The sequence below is a fragment of the Salvelinus alpinus genome, chromosome 2 (genome assembly GCF_045679555.1).
Source record: "Salvelinus alpinus chromosome 2, SLU_Salpinus.1, whole genome shotgun sequence".
In the NCBI taxonomy this organism is placed as follows: domain Eukaryota; kingdom Metazoa; phylum Chordata; class Actinopteri; order Salmoniformes; family Salmonidae; genus Salvelinus; species Salvelinus alpinus.
Window position 1 is genome coordinate 124,171,231 of NC_092087.1, and position 17,589 is coordinate 124,188,819.

The 17,589-nt window shown below is 45.6% G+C and overlaps 2 protein-coding genes across 7 annotated transcripts in view; both read right to left on the reverse strand.

The window, feature by feature from the left end:
• LOC139568548 (regulating synaptic membrane exocytosis protein 1-like) overlaps nt 1-13,633 on the reverse strand; it is a 126,444-nt gene extending 112,811 nt beyond the window's left edge. For 2 of the 6 annotated variants that reach the window (XM_071390460.1, XM_071390459.1), the window contains exon 1: nt 12,752-13,625. In XM_071390460.1, coding sequence (XP_071246561.1) covers nt 12,752-12,921 — 170 coding nt within the window. In that variant the 5' untranslated portion in view covers nt 12,922-13,625. Of the gene's footprint in view, nt 1-12,751 lie in introns of all 6 variants that reach the window. The other 4 variants (XM_071390462.1, XM_071390461.1, XM_071390463.1 and 1 more) reach the window with 3 other exon arrangements.
• Nucleotides 13,634-15,497: 1,864 nt separating this feature from the next.
• LOC139568550 (uncharacterized) lies at nt 15,498-17,277 on the reverse strand. The gene is made up of 2 exons (XM_071390464.1): nt 15,832-17,277; nt 15,498-15,695 (listed from the first exon to the last, which is right to left on the reverse strand). The coding sequence occupies exons 1-2, from the start codon at nt 17,273-17,275 to the stop codon at nt 15,691-15,693; spliced, it is 1,449 nt and encodes a 482-aa protein (XP_071246565.1). The 5' UTR covers nt 17,276-17,277; the 3' UTR covers nt 15,498-15,690.
• Between the last annotated feature and the right edge of the window lie 312 nt (nt 17,278-17,589).

A 17,589-nucleotide genomic window follows, 5' to 3' on the forward strand; every position in this document is an offset into this window, starting at 1 on the left:
CACTAGCTGTGTGTGTGTGTGTGTGTGTGTGTGTGTGTGTGTGTGTGTGTGTGTGTGTGTGTGTGTGTGTGTGTGTGTGTGTGTGTGCGTGTGCGTGTGCGTGTGCGTGTGCGTGTGCGTGTGCGTGTGCGTGTGCGTGTGTGTGTGTGTGTGTGCGTGCGTGTCAGTGTCTGTCGGTGTATGCCAGTCAGAAGCTGACAAAAGCCAAAATATTCCCAGGGAGGACATAGCTAACCCCCAGCAGCACCCGGTGTAGCACCACCAGGTCTGACACCCGCTCCACGTCAACATCAACCACCGACCCTGTCTGTCAATCAATAATCACATCACAGCACTCCCAGCTCTGCAACTGACACAGCTGTGAATACAGTAATCCCTCGTTTATCGCGGGGGTTACGTTCCGAAAATGACCCGCGATAAGTGAAATCCGCGAAATAGAAAACTTCTTTTTTTTTTACAATTAGCAACTATTACATGTATACAAATACAGTGACTCACGTGTAGGCCGTTTCACTGCTCTTCAGACTGGGCCGCTGCATCCTGACTGCGCTCTGCAGTGTTCTCTTCTTCTGAAGCCCGCGGTGCAGGTGTGTTTGTTCGGGAGAAGAGCATAGTGATAGGCAGCTGTTGTCGCTCTTTTTTCTTCTTTGCAAAAAGATCCTTGTACACCGACATGCCACCATCGATTACGTTGGAGAACTGTAATGAACGGCTCATCAAAGGGTCCCATTCCTCAGCTACTCGCTTAAGTTCAGTGGCCATTCGCACCATGGTTGCTAAGCGACCAAGCGTTAGTCCTTCCTTCCTTCCTGGCCAACTTAATGTAAATTTGCCAAGCTGTTTTATGTACGTACACATAACTGCACGAGACGACAAAATGATAGCACAATTCGTAGCATGTTTTGATACAAGAAGCGGGAGTGAGTTTTTAGCGAATCAGAATGCAGAGCACAATGCACCAAAAAAAAATAAAAAATGCATTATGAAAATCCGCGAAATAGCGAATCCGCGATAAGTGAACCGCGAAGTGGCGAGGGATCACTGTACACACATAGTGAGTTTGTGTGTTAAGTGGGTGCGACGGTGTACACAGAGCATGTGCATGTTTGAGAGACTTATACATGTATGTGAATGTGTATTTATGTGTATTTGCAAGTGACTGTCTCCTACACAACAGTCTTCACGTCATTGTAGCCTCAACACAGAGGGGAAAAATAACTTCCAGACATCCATTCCCATCTCCTCCCGACAACCTCCATACTAACCTCAGCTACACGTCTTGCCCTTGTATACCTATCTAAGTGACCTATGGCTGGGTGGTGATGTGGTGCCTGCATGGCCTTCTGATGCACTCTGTGCTCTGGGGGCCCTCAGGAGCCCTGTGAAGCAGAGATTGGCACTGTAGGTGTGTGTGTGTGTGTGTGTGTGTGTGTGTGTGTGTGTGTGTGTGTGTGTGTGTGTGTGTGTGTGTGTGTGTGTGTGTGTGTGTGTGTGTGTGTGTGTGTGTGTGTGTGTGTGTGCGTGAGCGTGTGCGTGTGTGTGTGGCCATGGTCAGTTACCTCCCTCCAGCCTGCAGAGGAAGCTCCACAGCAGAACAACGCTAATTGCTGGGAAGAGGAGAGTAACCAGCCAGAAACATGGGGACATTGAGACACAGCAGGAGGGTGGAGGATGGGAAGAGGGGGATGAGGGATAGGGGGTAGGGGGTGAAAAGGGGTTATTTGGGGGGTAGAAGGAGGCAGGAGTAACCAGCCAGGAACACTAGAGACACTGAGACACAGCAGGGGGGAAAGGGAGGTGGGACGGAGAGAGAGAGGGGGAGATGAGAAGGCAGAAGGGAATAGGAGTTGGCATGGCAACCCTTTCAGCTGGTGCTGATCACACACATGGACAAATAGTTACAACTGCATGACTTGACGAGGGAACTCAGAGCCCAGGTCATTACCATAGGGGGGGGTTACAGAACATACAGTATCTCGATAACAAATCATAAGCATTACTACTCATAATAAAATGCAGAGATTAATCTAAGCATTTGATATCAGTACATCAGGGACCGGTCACAGGACATGTCACAGCATGTATGTTAGTATAGTAGCTGAGTACGCAGTCTGGAACAAACACACCAGGTGTCTCAGTCCCATAGAAGCACTAGCTGTGTGTGTGTGTGTGTGTGTGTGTGTGTGTGTGTGTGTGTGTGTGTGTGTGTGTGTGTGTGTGTGTGTGTGTGTGTGTGTGTGTGTGGTGTGTGTGCGTGTGCGTGTGCGTGTGCGTGTGCGTGTGTGTGTGTGTGTGTGTGTGTGTGCGTGCGTGCGTGTCAGTGTCTGTCGGTGTATGCCAGTCAGAAGCTGACAAAAGCCAAAATATTCCCAGGGAGGACATAGCTAACCCCCAGCAGCACCCGGTGTAGCACCACCAGGTCTGACACCCGCTCCACGTCAACATCAACCACCGACCCTGTCTGTCAATCAATAATCACATCACAGCACTCCCAGCTCTGCAACTGACACAGCTGTGAATACACACATAGTGAGTTTGTGTGTTAAGTGGGTGCGACGGTGTACACAGAGCATGTGCATGTTTGAGAGACTTATACATGTATGTGAATGTGTATTTATGTGTATTTGCAAGTGACTGTCTCCTACACAACAGTCTTCACGTCATTGTAGCCTCAACACAGAGGGGAAAAATAACTTCCAGACATCCATTCCCATCTCCTCCCGACAACCTCCATACTAACCTCAGCTACACGTCTTGCCCTTGTATACCTATCTAAGTGACCTATGGCTGGGTGGTGATGTGGTGCCTGCATGGCCTTCTGATGCACTCTGTGCTCTGGGGGCCCTCAGGAGCCCTGTGAAGCAGAGATTGGCACTGTAGGTGTGTGTGTGTGTGTGTGTGTGTGTGTGTGTGTGTGTGTGTGTGTGTGTGTGTGTGTGTGTGTGTGTGTGTGTGTGTGTGTGTGTGTGTGTGTGTGTGTGTGTGTGTGTGTGTGTGTGTGTGTGTGTGTGTACACTCGCGCTCTCCTAGGTACCCCTCTAATCCTAAACCCTCCAAATCCTTCCATCCACTATACTCTAGGCTTCCTCTCTTCCTCCATCTTCGATGATGAGTGCTCTTCCTCTCTCTCTCCATCTCTCTCCCTCTGCTTCATACACCCCTCTAAGAAACTCTACAACCTCTGTTAGCTCATCAATATTTGAAAGGGGTTTCTATATTTACTTTACGGAAACCACAAATGCTCTAAGGGGGAGATTTCCTGTTTAGTTAGCGGGTGTTGTGTCACCACATTGGGGTGGTAGCTAACTGCTAACTGCTAAATGCTGTAAATTCTTTGAGCATGCTAGTTCAGTGTTCAGTTCAGTCCTGCTTATTAGCGTGTTAGAATGGTGTTCAGCACTCCTACTACACTCTCAACCATGTCTATAGTGTCCAGTAATACCATCTCTCTTAAGCCACGTGTCCAGCACCCTGATTCAGAGGACAGTAATGGTCTTGCACATCAACATAGTGTGAAGTTGCTCATTTCACACCTTCTTTGAAATCTTTTACATAGGACAGGATAGAGAATGTCAATAGACCACGTCATCTTTCTTCACCTGCTGCATCTGCTGCAACAACACCTACAGAGATGAATCACCCATGGTACAGATACAGTGGCACCAGTATTAAGACCAGAAGCTCCAGGTGCTCTGTTCCCACAGGCTGACCTAACGGGTAATCATTAGTCCAGGATGAGGCCTCTGGGCTGGGCAACAGACCTGGACACACTGGCCTCTCCCATGACGGAGGTGGAGGTGGTGAGATACAGGAACCTATCAGTTTATCACCAGCTGCTTAGCTCCCAGGTACCATAAGAACACCTGGGTCTTATTCATTAGTGCACACTGTAGCAAAACGTTTTGCAACGGGAAACAAAAATGACAATTTCTTATTGGACAAGTTCAGGTAGTCCCTCCCCGTTTGAGTCCGTTTTCTTCCGTTTGGTGTCTAATGAATACCACCCAGAACAGTCGGGAGGGCCTGTGTGGCCATGTTATATCATTGTCACGACAGACTAGCTTGATATCATCTATTGCATGTGGAATAATCATGTGCTACATTGTTCATTGTTCATCGGAAACGTTCACTGAGCTGAAGTGAATGGGGGAAGTCATTTGTTGGATGGCCGCATGCCAAGGACGTGGGCCCATAGGCCTAATGCTTGCCCTGTCTATTCAAAAGACCCTGATCACAATGCCATACTACTAGACTGTATTAGAAGTTAAATGCTCAATGGAAATATATGAGTTTAGTAATGATGTGCAACAACCCACTGGGCACACACTGGTTGCATCAACGTTGTTTCCACATCATCTCAATCAAATGACATTGAACCAACGTGGAATAGACGTTGAATTGACGCCTGTGCCCAGTGTGAATGGTTCGGACGTTGCGTGTCTGAGTAATGTGTGTCTCCCCAATGCATCCCATGATGCCACATCCCACATGTCCCTCCCCCCACATTCTGATATTGCACCCCCCCCCAGATTTATCATTGGAATGTGATACAAAACAGGGTGTAATTTAGGACCATGTGGACACCTCCGAGCAGTCTGGTAGGCTGTTTGGAGTGTTTATCCGATTGGATAAAAATATATATAATTAGCCCCCCCCCCCCCCCCCATTCTAAAACCAAATTTGCACCCAGGAAGAATGGGAATGCCCGCATAATCCATGGAAAGTTCAAATACAGCCCCAGTCTCTCTCTCACTCTCTTTCTTTTTTCTTTCTTACATTATTTCCTCCTTACATTATTTATTTCTGTCTGTCTCTCTCTCTCTCTCTCTCTCTGTCTCTCTGTCACACACACACACACACACACACACACACACACACACACACACACACACACACACACACACACACACACACACACACACACACACACACACACACACACACACACACACACACACACACACACACACACACACACACTCTCTCTCTCCCTCTCCTTATTCCCTATTCTCCCACATGCCTATTGTGATTCTGTACCATTTCTCTTGGAAGCACTGAACCCCTACATACAGGCCTTAACTTGAGAGCCGCCAACACATGACAGCTTCTCAAATTCGAAGGGTATAGTGTGCAACTGTGCACACAGAGCCACAGCAACAGCACAGCAACTGGCCATGACCTTTGGGTGTGCATGGATCATCATATAAATGATTGGCTAAATGATGAGGGCATTATTTACAGAATCTGTGGAAGGCTCAAGCCTCATGGAACATTAAATACATCACTTCCTCTCCTGAGGTACGAGATAGCTCCAGCCCTGGCTCCCTCAGACTTCAACCAGGAAATGAAACAGTGCAATGTAATTGCAGCATACAAGGATGTCATAAAGCACTTTGAATAGGCTAGATATCTTACATTATGTATTGCTGTTGGAAATTCGACTTGATTGAGCCTTCGGTGAGGATGAGCAAAGTGAATATTTGTGACACAGCATGAGTCACGTAGTGCACTATGGATGTTCCCTACTACCATACGATCTCGTTAAGATGGTCTTATGCAAAATTATATAAGCGACTTTCATTCACCTCATTCATTGCATTGTGTTGGGAACCGACCGGTGGGAAAACCAAAAAATAACCAATACACCCGTTCACGGGGGAAGGAACACAGAATAGATATTTAGGCCAACAGTGGACTAGAGCTGAACACGAGAGGCGCACGGTACTTTCACGCTGCATACACGTTTTCCCGAATAAAATGGGCCCAATAACTGATTCATTCGATATCAGTTGAATTGATACTGGTTTGAGGCGTTTTAAAACCAGACATTGGCTATAACCAGCCCAGCCTCACATTCAATTCGCGCATATATGTACAAAATGTATTTCAGCAGATTTCGTGCGTTTTTGTGCATTTTTGGGGTGTTTTGGGGTGGTTCAATTCGTTTGAAAATACACAAATTTCTGTGCTACTTAATTCGTGCGAAAATACACGAATTTCTGTGCTACTTAATTCGTGCGAAAAGACACGAATTTAACCAGTAGGCGACACACAAGCCGTTGCAACAACCATAGACACGATCGCCTGTATTTATTTATTTTACGTTATGAATATATAGATATTTTGTCTTTTTTTTACCATTTAACCATAAGAGGTTATATATATATATTGTCTTTATTTAATCCCTATTAAAACATTGTGTTTTTATGCCTATATGTACTGTTTTCGATTTTTCTGAACAGACTTTTCAGGATAGAATGAATGTAAGCAATGCATGATGGTTAATGGTGTTTTATTCGGTTGTAGTTCCACGTATTTCTTAAAAAATAAACGTGTAAACCATTTTTATTGAACAGAATGTAACTGAAAATACAATGGCAGCCTTGCCATTGTCCATCAATAACAAAACATTTTTTTTTCGTATAACATTTGGGGAAACGTATGCATTCATATTAGTCTTACATTTTGTTGGCCAACCAAAATTACCAAAACGTTAACCCGTAATAAGGTTAGGGTGGCTGAGTGTAAATACATGGCTCTGAGTGTAAGCACCTTTTCACTAGAAACGTTCTTGTGTTCAAATTACCGTCAGTGCGAAATAGCTAGAAAGCTTTCGTATTTCCACTTGGCTGCACCTACGGTTACGATAACGATAAATCAAGTGCAATACCTGCGTCAACCTGTGTCGAGCAGCAAAACACCGGAAAGCTTCTAGCCTACCGGAAAGTTACAAGAAGAACAAGAATAGTTACCTCATCCGGTCATGTGACACTCTGGATGCCCCCTAAAAGCAATTTCAACCGTTTTGAAAAATGACGCCTGGTAACCCCAAAAAAATACCAGGTGCATGAAAAGTTTGGACTTAGAATATTTTTTGAAAACCTCCATAAATCACTCAGGCCATTGACTCGAGAAGAAAAAACATAAAATATTTTCCAGAAGAAAAAACAGAATATTTTTGGAAAACCTCCATAAATCACTCAGGCCAGCACCCATTGATTTGGGGCGGTAGTATAGCGCTCCCAGAGCGGGTATGGAAGTCTGGATCCCCCCTAAAAGCATTTAAGGCTCTGTGTGTCTTTAAGCACCATACTTTTTCACTCCATCCTTGCTGTGTGTGTGTGTGTGTGTGTGTGTGTGTGTGTGTGTGTGTGTGTGTGTGTGTGTGTGTGTGTGTGTGTGTGTGTGTGTGTGTGTGTGTGTGTGTGTGTGTGTGTGTGTGTGTGTGTGTGTGTGTGTGTGTGTGTGAGAGAGCTTTTCTTTGACATCTGTTTAGCGAAATTACTGATTTACAGTTCATGAGGGTTGACCGATTCACACATTTAAAGTTTTGGAAAGATCTGACTTTTTTAAACCTTCGAAACAGCACCCATGACCCCATTTTAAGGCACTTCCGGTTGGCACAGGAAGCTATAAGTAAATACATATCCTGATCGGGGTATGCTTTTACAGAATCCTGAGTTTTAAGTCTATACGTTAAGAACTGACTGATTTACACAGGGTTGAATGCACTATATATCACAAACTGCTGGTTGGGTATGGCAAAACACTTTTAGGGTGATTTTATCACTTCCGGTTGCTCCAGGAAGCTTAGAATCAACACAGGTAGACCTCATAGTGGCTTGATGGATTGTCATTGAAGACAGGTTCATAAGACATTCATAACCCACATAGGCTTCAGGTTGAATATAGGGGTGCAGGCAATGTGTTCCTATGGGGTGAGATGTCATTGTAAACTGTTTGATGTAAACACCTTCTTTTAACTGTTAAGGGTTAATGCCACACGGTCAATGTTAGGCTTGCACAGAGACCTTAGGAATGTTCCTGAGGTCAAATTGTGCTTCTAAACCTTAACAGTTCTCTCTCTGTCTCCCAAAAGCAAAAGACTTGAAATGTAGGTCAAGGGTCATCTTCTTGTCACTGTCGCTGCGCTCAGACCGAGCAAGCTACGGTCAAGCGGGGCATCTCGTTGAACTCGGCACGGCTATGGTGATGTTATTTTTAGTGGTGATTTCAGAATGCTATTTTGGTGGTTTTTCACTGTTGAAACATATTGCAAATGCACAAAATTCAACTAGCAAGTCAGTGTCCATCAGCCAATTAGATATTTTCAGACACCAAACTGATACCATCTGACTCCAAACTCACTTTTTCCAACTCGTTTAGAAGCCATCTATCACATATTTCAGAGCAGGCCCAAAATTCACAGCGCCTTCCATTTAAACCATAATAAAACAAATAATACGTAGTTATGTTCTAGCTGCGGGTCCAGTTTTCACATTATGTTTAGCCCTATGTGAGGCGACCTCGAATCCCAAGTTTCGGCTCGATAGGTCATTCGGTGCCCGAGCAAAACCTTAATTGGTGCTGAAATTCCACTTTTTTCCATGCCTTGCTACGGGGTCCTTGAATGAGCTATCAGACAGAAATGTCGGGGTCCGTCTATGGGCCGAGACGGTTTCAATGCACCTAGTCTTGCAACTCTGGGACTTTTCTAAATGTCACCATTTTGTAATGCTCAAAATGAATTGAAGTCAATGCAAATGCACCGAGGCTTTTTATCGGTCCGAGAACCTTCTAGAGCCACATAACTCACCGTGCTTAATCGACCTGAGCTCTAGAACAGGTTTGTAAAGTTTCAGAACTCTAGGTCTGACGGTTCTTTAAAAGTTCAAACAAAAGTAACTATTGCAGGCACTGTCTGCCTCTAAGCCCCTCAGTGTGTCACTCCATCCTTTCTGTGTGAGTGTGTACATTTTTCCTTGAAATCTGATAGGATGAATGACTGATTTACAGTTCATGAGGGTTGCCTATTCACATATATTAAGTTTTGGAAAGATTTGACTTTTTTAACCCTTCGAAACAGCCCTTTTGACACCAATTATGGCACTTCCGGTTGGCACAGGAAGCTGAAAGTAAACACATATCCTCATTGGAGTGGGCTATAACAGAATCCTGAGTTTTAAGTCTATACGTTAAGAACTCACTGATTTACATAGGGTTGAATGCACTATTTCTCTCAAACTGCAGGTTGGGTATGGCAAACACTTTTAGGGTGATTTAACCACTTCCGGTTGCTCCAGGAAGCTTAGAATCGACACAGGTAGACCTCATAGTAGCCTGATGGATTGTCATCAAAGACAGGTTCATAAGGCATTATTAACCCACATAGGCTTCAGGTTGAATTTAGGGGAGCAGGCTATGGGGAGACATGTCATTGTAAACTGTTTGATATAAACACCTTCTTTTAACTGTTAAGGGTTAATGCCACACGGTCAATGTTAGGCTTGCACAGATCGGGAGGACCTTAGGAACGTTCCTGAGGTCAAATTGTGCTTCTAACCTTAACGGTTCTCTCTCTGTCTCCCAAAAACAAAAAAATATGAAATTGAGGTCAAAGGGTAATTTGGGTCCGTCTTCTTGTCCCTGTCGCTGCACTCAGACCGAGCGAGCTACGGTCAAGCGGGGCATCTCGTTGAACTCGGCACGGCCTGGAGATAATGGTAATGCCATTGTAGGCTTTGTGTGTCTTTAAGCACCGTACTTTTTCACTCCATTTTTTTCACTCCATCCTTTTATCCCCTTTTCTTCGTGGTATCCAATCGCTAGTAATTACTATCTTGTCTCATCGCTACAACTCCCGTACGGGCTCAGGAGAGACGAAGGTCGAAAGCCACGCGTCCTCCGAAGCACAACCCATACAAGCCGCACTGCTTCTTAACACAGCGCGCCTCCAACCCGGAAGCCAGCCGCACCAATGTGTCGGAGGAAACACTGTGCACCTGGCCCCCTTGGCTAGCGCGCACTGCGCCCGGCCCGCCACAGGGGTCGCTGGAGCGCGATGAGACAAGGATATCCCTACGGGCCAAACACTCCCTAACCCGGACGATGCTAGGCCAATTGTGCGTCGCCCCACGGACCTCCCTGTCGCGGCCGGCTGCAACAGAGCCTGGGCGCGAACCCAGAGACTCTGGTGGCGCAGCTAGCACTGCGATGCAGTGCCCTAGACCACTGCGCCACCCGGGAGGCAGATCTGACCTTTTTAACCCTTAGAAACTGACCCTATGGCACCATTTGAAGGTACTTCCGGTTGACATAGGAAGCTGAAAGTGAACACATATCCTCCTTGGGGTAGGCTCTTATATAATATTGAGTTTTAAGTCTTTATGTTAAGAACTGACTTATTTACAGAGGGTTAAATGAGTGTGTGTTATTTCATAAAATCACATAAAATCACAGAATTCTGGCAGAGCTTCGAGACCCACTTAAAAAACTGGATCTGTAATTATTATTTTTTTACTCCTTTTTGTGAACATTACCAATTTGTCAATGTACGATTTCTCTTAAATTACGATAGATAAATGGCTGGTTCTTTTTTTCCTGACACCGTATGCTTATGTACTTTGACGTGAAGCGGTCAAATTAGCACCCTACTTTGCGTTTTTGACCTTTAATCCCAGAAAAATGGCCATAACTCAAAAAGCGTTGAGGCCTCGACGCCATCTTTTTCGGGGCCAACTGTCCATTACGTCTTCGAAATATTTTCCGTTTAGGAGAAAAGGCCACATGCATTTGCAATGTGCTTGTGCATTTGCAATATTATTTATTTTCCCTCTGGTGGGAATTTCCGAGACTGCGGAAAAATGACCAAAATGTGTTTTTTTTATAAAACGGAAACCGAACGTCCGAGAGATTTAGTTTGATGACTTCCTGAAAGATCTCTCCCCCGCGCACGGCCCGACGCCGTCCACGAATTTTAGAAACGTTGCAGGACGTCTAGTAAGGGACCTTACATTTGCAATGTGGCGTTTCTCACTAACCATATGGCGAGTGCTAAAATGTTCCCTTAAGGTATGGAAAGGCCTTGGAAAGGCCATAAGTGTAAGCCAACATAATTCATTATTTTACATTAACATGTAATACATGCATTATGAAGAAAATGGTGTAATTTAGGCTCCACGAAATATGAAATGGGTTATGAAGAAAATTGTGTATGGTTGCCTACATGACAAAAAGGCGTTCTGATTACAAGTGCACCAGTATCCAAAGTATTAAGCGAAATCAAGCACAGAAAACAGCATTGGCATTAATAAAACAATATTTCCCACGAATTAAGTCGCACTTAAATGTGCGTCTTTTCTGAAAAATTCTGTTCAGCAAGTCTAAAACAGTACATATAGACATACAACGACACATTTTTAAACATGGTTAAACAAAGACAACATTTATGTATATTCATGACGTTGAATTAGCCATTAAGAAGAACAAAAATGAAATACAAATGATCGTGTCTACATGGTTGTTGCAACGGCTTGAGTGTCGCCTACTGGTTAAATTCGTGTCTTTTCGCACGAATTAAGTAGCACAGAAATTCGTGTATTTTCAAACGAATTGAACCACCCCAAAAATGCACAAAAACGCACGAAATCTGCTGAAATTACAACCACCCCAAAAATGCACAAAAACGCACGAAATCTGCTGAAATACAACCACCCCAAAAATGCACAAAAAACTAACGAAATCTGCTGAAATACATTTTGTACATATATGCGCGAATTGAATGTGAGACTGTGTTGCTATAACTGGTCGAGCTTCAATTCCCCCTATCACGCTTAGCTCGAATGCCCGGCCTTACATCACATGGTGAGATGTCCAACCAGTGCAACCACACCCACTCTCACTCATCGCCGAGGGGCGGGGAAAATGGCACCACACCGGTGTAACACGATTGTCGGGCATAAAATACGAATGGTTTGTGCCAGGGTCGCAATGAAGCATCATTAGAGTTTTAATGTCACCATCGTCTTGTTGCACTACGACGGTGTCATAAACAGCAACAGGTGACATAAACAGCAACAGTTCGATATCTTGCACACCGTTGACGTTGTGTTAAGGACAGCTACCAAGCATTGCCAGCCACCAAGCTGCTTCGGTAAGGTGGTGATGTCGGTTGTGTACGCGGCCGTGTCAAAGCAACAAAACAAAAAAATACTTCGGGAGAGGAGGAAGAGATGGAAAGATTCAGGGAGGGAGGGGGGCACGCAGTCCTGTGGTATGATTCATCCAGTGCTCCCCCACTGGTACACCCCGTCTCCCCTCCTCCGCCACCCGCGCGAGGCTACACCTGTATCTCGTTTGACCCGATTTCCCCGTCCTTATCAATGACCACCTCCATCACCATCGACTGTCACGGCGAGGATACATTGATTAGCTATTCACCTTGTAGGCTATGTCCACACTGGGATGAATTTCAATCATATAGGCTAGGCTACACCTGACGTTCCTTATGGGGGCTTTGGAGAAGAGCGCATAGCCTACAATGGATTTGAGCAAAGCTAAAGCATTGACAGGCCTATAAACTGTGATTTCCCCCCCCCCCCCCGTGAATAGTTGAATCCCAAAACGAACCCCAGTATCCAACCTGGTGTGAATTATTCATTCAGTGGCAAGCAAGGGAACACCGTTAGCGTAGGCTATAACATCTGTAGGCTATACGGAAATTACAGCCCATTATTAGGGAACAATAGGGGATGCAACGGGTTGTGGTGGTTGAATGGGTGTGAAATGTGACTACAATGGTAAACGACAGGCATATTGGTAACATACTGGGACTAATAGGTGGCGGATGGCTGCTCGTGCGTCTGCCTTCTGGACACAGACACCTCGCTCGTGAATGGGGTTGTTGCGTTTGCGAGTGGTGCGTTCGGGGTTCCACCGATCACCGTTCAGGGAAAGGAAATGTAGCCCTTACTTTAACACGGCTTCCTCTTTCTCCTCTTCCTCCTTCTGCCGATCCATCACGGCCATGATTATTTTCCTCTCCTCCTCCGTGAGATGGCTGAGGTCCGGCAGTTCGGGGACGGTCGGCGGCGCGGTGGGTGGGCGGGGGCCGCCCTGGGGCCCCACCGAGGCGGTCGACATCTTTTCCACCAGCAGCACCCCTCCTTGGCTTGCTACTGTCGTTTCGACTGACAGAATCCCTGCTGCTTAGCGTTGCGAGCCACACCTCACGACATAGTCCACGGGTAGAGCAGCAGCTCTGGTGAATAGGGCAAGCCGCCGCTGCTGATGGTTGTTGCAGGCACCCACGGTTGTGCTTTTGTTTCTCGTCCTCCTCGGCTTTTTTTTCTACACCTCCTCACTCTCTAGTCTCTCGCTTCTCCCCCCCACCCCCCGCCTCTCCCTTCCACCACCGCCGGTTTTACGGGAAGCCCATCTCCAAGCCAAGAGATGACACAAGCAAGCCGAGGGACCCTCTGGATGGACTGGCTTTGAGCTGTGATGCCCTCGCGCCACCGGACCGTGGTAAAGTTAGGCGGAGTCTGTGTGTTGCGTTCCTCTCTTTCTCTCTCTCTTTTTATCTCTCTCTCTCAGTGCTGCCACCGCCTCGGCACTGCTAATGTTGCTGCCACTGACAGGGAGATGGAACAGTCAATGGGAATGCAGCCCCCTAGAGCTCGCATCTTCCTTCCTTATGGTTGTGCACGCGCTTTTACGAATTTGAGAATGGGTCTCTCTCTCTCTCGCCACATGCAAGAACAACACTTTTTCCAACCTCACTTATTTCAGGAGTCACGCCACCCTGGCTGGCACCACACACACACACACACCTGCAAATATGAACCAAAAATAGTGCGCGTTCCCGTCGTTATAGCGCCAACATTAATTGACCGTTAAGGCTTCTGTAAAATATTGATCCACAGGAAAGGCTAAACTGGGTTCTGTCTGAGAGTTCAACGTCTTAGACTTTATCAACGTTCTGTTTGATTCCTGAAAGTTGCGTCAGAGATGCAAATGACAATCACTCTTACCAGCTATATTTCAAACAATATTCAACATAACATATAGCTGGATGAACATACCGTGTGTATCAGTAGAATCGAATAACATATTTGATTGTCAATAAAATAGGATCAGTACAATGGACATCCTGCAATGCGTTTCTCAGTCACGATAAAGAAAAAAAAATTCAGCACCACGGACAGAGACATTTACGCACAACTCATAAGTATCATAATTGCAACAGTTTTAAATCAGCTAATGCTTGCTTTTGCTATCTATCCATTCCCTTCATTGCCGAGCCCTTGTCTTTTGAAATATATTAAACAAAAAATGCATGATGACCACGATACTGGCTAGTCTATACAGTAGAATTTACATAAACGTCAATGAACTGAAGTCAAGACCCCTACGCTGTTTTGCTGACTATAAAACTATTTTCTCATTACCAATGAAGCAACCTCAATTAATTTGAAACATTCTTAGTCACAGAGATTCCCCAAAAGTCTCCAGAAAACGCATGAAGCATATTGAGTAGTTATTTAAGAGTTTACTGTAGCCTAAATGCGTATTAATTGTAGCTCAAGTTGTTGCTGTCGAGTATCAGTTCTAATGGTCGGCTATTCATCTGTTTGTATTCAAACCCAGACCCAAACACTGGCATCGGTTCCTTTCCAATGACGTAATGTTACGGGGCTCGAGTCGGAGTCCATCCACCAGATGGCAATGCTACCGACCGAGTCCGTTCGATTACGTCACCGAGGAAGTGACTGTACTGTATTGACGTCAACTACCAGTGGTGCAGAATTCTGTCATAATTTAGGTCGTGACTACTACCAGTCAGAACTGGATATTTTTAGCCTCTCGCTGTAACCTAAATCATGGAGATGGCTATTGGTTTCAGGTTTCATTCTCATAACATTGTTTTGTAGAAGAGCCCTCAGAAATTGAATGGAATAGTGAATTTAATTGAGAACAGGGTTGGTATTTGTTGGTGGTGGTTTGAAACATGAGGGAAAACATAAACTATAGCCATGTCCTATCATCTGTTATATATCTTAATCTGGCAATAGCTCACAAAGAACAAACGGAAAACACAGTTGCATTACATGAACACCTTGGCTACATTATGCCTGGGGTTAAACTCCTACACACATGGGTTATTTCATGATGCATCAATGTGATGTAATAGATTACAATACCATGAGTCAGTCATGTCTTAGGAGACAACTGCAATGTAAACCTCATCATAACAGAATCATAACCTAGGCTACAATCATATGATGGAAATACTCAGTAGCCATGGACAATCCATGCACAATGTCCAATTATCATACTTATTCACGGTATAAATCTCCCACAGGAATTCCTAATATGGGAATATCCCCATATCCAACAGCTGATAAAAGCATCATTATGAGGGGAACCATTATAATTGTGCTTACTACTCCATCTTGAGGCCCTGAGCGAGAATGCTTGTTATTCTCCGGGAAATGTGGATATAACTGATCGCATTAGTGTTGTTACATGGTTACAATCTTTTCACACAATTGCATATTTCTGAAGGTCACAGTTGCCCTCCTGCTGACGTCTTTGCCTCGGTTGTCTCAATCTGGAGTTTGAAAGTTAGCCAGTGACTTATTGACAAGTAGTTGAACTAGGAAACCCCTTCCCTTTTCAATGACAGTGATCCCAATGAAAGACAAAGCACAATCAAATGCAATGACAAAAGGTTTACTGAAGATAAAACGGGTGGGGTGGGGGAAAGGGATTGGGGATGAGGACAAAGTGGGATAAAACATAGGAACACCATTGTGGGTGCCTGCATCAGTGATCTCCCTGTGTCGTGTTGTGGTGGCAGGTGAGGCTGCTCGCATCCTTGTTGATTTCGTCCTCTTTCTTGGACCCACTTTAGCCTGAAAAAAAAACAAAGTGTAGAAAATATAGAAAACCTATTTCACAGACAGCCATTAACACTGGATATTAGTATCAAAATAGTTGATAAATGATTATATTAAGTACAAAAGAGACTAAGAGTATATGAGTTAGTACTTAGAGGCTTCTTGTTCTTCCCCCTGAGAGCTCTCCAGAGAGATGAGAATAATCCACCACTGTTCTTCTTCTTGGCAGCAGCAGTTGAGATGTCGTTGACATCAGTAGTAGAGGTAGACCTTTTCTCAGCAGATTGCTCCAGGCTTGTAGCACTAACATCAACTTCATGTAAAGCAACAAGGCAACTCTGGGTTGAAAGCATAGAAATAGTGATGACTAGACTACTTCTCTTGGTTGAGACATCAGCCACATGGACCTCAGGTTGGTTGGAGTCTCTCAGTGTGGAGTCATTATCCTGAGACATTAGGTTTGTAGCAGACTGGATGAGGTCTTTCTCCACGATAACAACACCGGTAGACAACTCCTGAGACACTAGGCCAGCAGCAGACTGGATCAAGTCATTCTCCATGATGGGAACACTAGTGGACAGAACCTGAGACACTAGGCCTGCAGCAGACTGGATCAGGTCATTCTCCACGATGGCAACACTGGTGGACAGAACCTGAGACACTAGGCCTGCAGCAGACTGGATCAGGTCATTCTCCACGATGGCAACACTGGTGGACAGAACCTGAGACACTAGGCCTGCAGCAGACTGGATCAGGTCATTCTCCACGATGGCAACACTGGTGGACAGAACCTGAGACACTAGGCCTGCAGCAGACTGGATCAGGTCATTATCCACGATGTCAACACTGGTGGACAGAACCTGAGACACTAGGCCTGCAGCAGACTGGATCAGGTCATTCTCCATGATGGTAACACTGGTGGACAGAACCTGAGACACTAGGCCTGCAGCAGACTGGATCAGGTCATTATCCACGATGGTAACACTGGTGGACAGAACCTGAGACACTAGGCCTGCAGCAGACTGGATCAGGTCATTCTCCACGATGGCAACACTGGTGGACAGAACCTGAGACACTAGGCCTGCAGCAGACTGGATCAGGTCATTCTCCACGATGGCAACACTGGTGGACAGAACCTGAGACACTAGGCCTGCAGCAGACTGGATCAGGTCATTCTCCACGATGGCAACACTGGTGGACAGAACCTGAGACACTAGGCCTGCAGCAGACTGGATCAGGTCATTCTCCACGATGGCAACACTGGTGGACAGAACCTGAGACATTAGGCCTGCAGCAGACTGGATCAGGTCATTCTCCATGATGGCAACAATGGTGGACAGAACCTGAGACACTAGGCCTGCAGCAGACTGGATCAGGTCATTCTCCATGATGGCAACACTGGTGGACAGAACCTGAGACACAAGGCCTGCAGCAGACTGGATCAGGTCATTCTCCATGATGGAAACACTGGTGGACAGAACCTGAGACACTAGGCCTGCAGCAGACTGGATCAGGTCATTTTCCATGATGGCAACACTGGTGAACAGAACCTGAGACACTAGACCTGCAACAGACTGGATCAGGTCATTCTCCATGATGGCAACACTGGTGGACAGAACCTGAGACACTAGGCCTGCAGCAGACTGGATCAGGTCATTCTCCACGATGGCAACACTGGTGGACAGAAACTGAGACATTAGGCCTGCAGCAGACTGGATCAGGTCATTCTCCATGATGGCAACAATGGTGGACAGAACCTGAGACACAAGGCCTGCAGCAGACTGGATCAGGTCATTCTCCATGATGGAAACACTGGTGGACAGAACCTGAGACACTAGGCCTGCAGCAGACTGAATCAGGTCGTTCTCCATGATGGCAACACTGGTGAACAGAACCTGAGACACTAGGC

What these genes read in the sequence shown, in the direction of transcription:
- LOC139568550 (XM_071390464.1), bottom strand. Translation starts at nt 17,275, where the DNA reads ATGGAGAATGACCTGATCCAGTCTGTTGCAGGTCTAGTGTCTCAGGTT.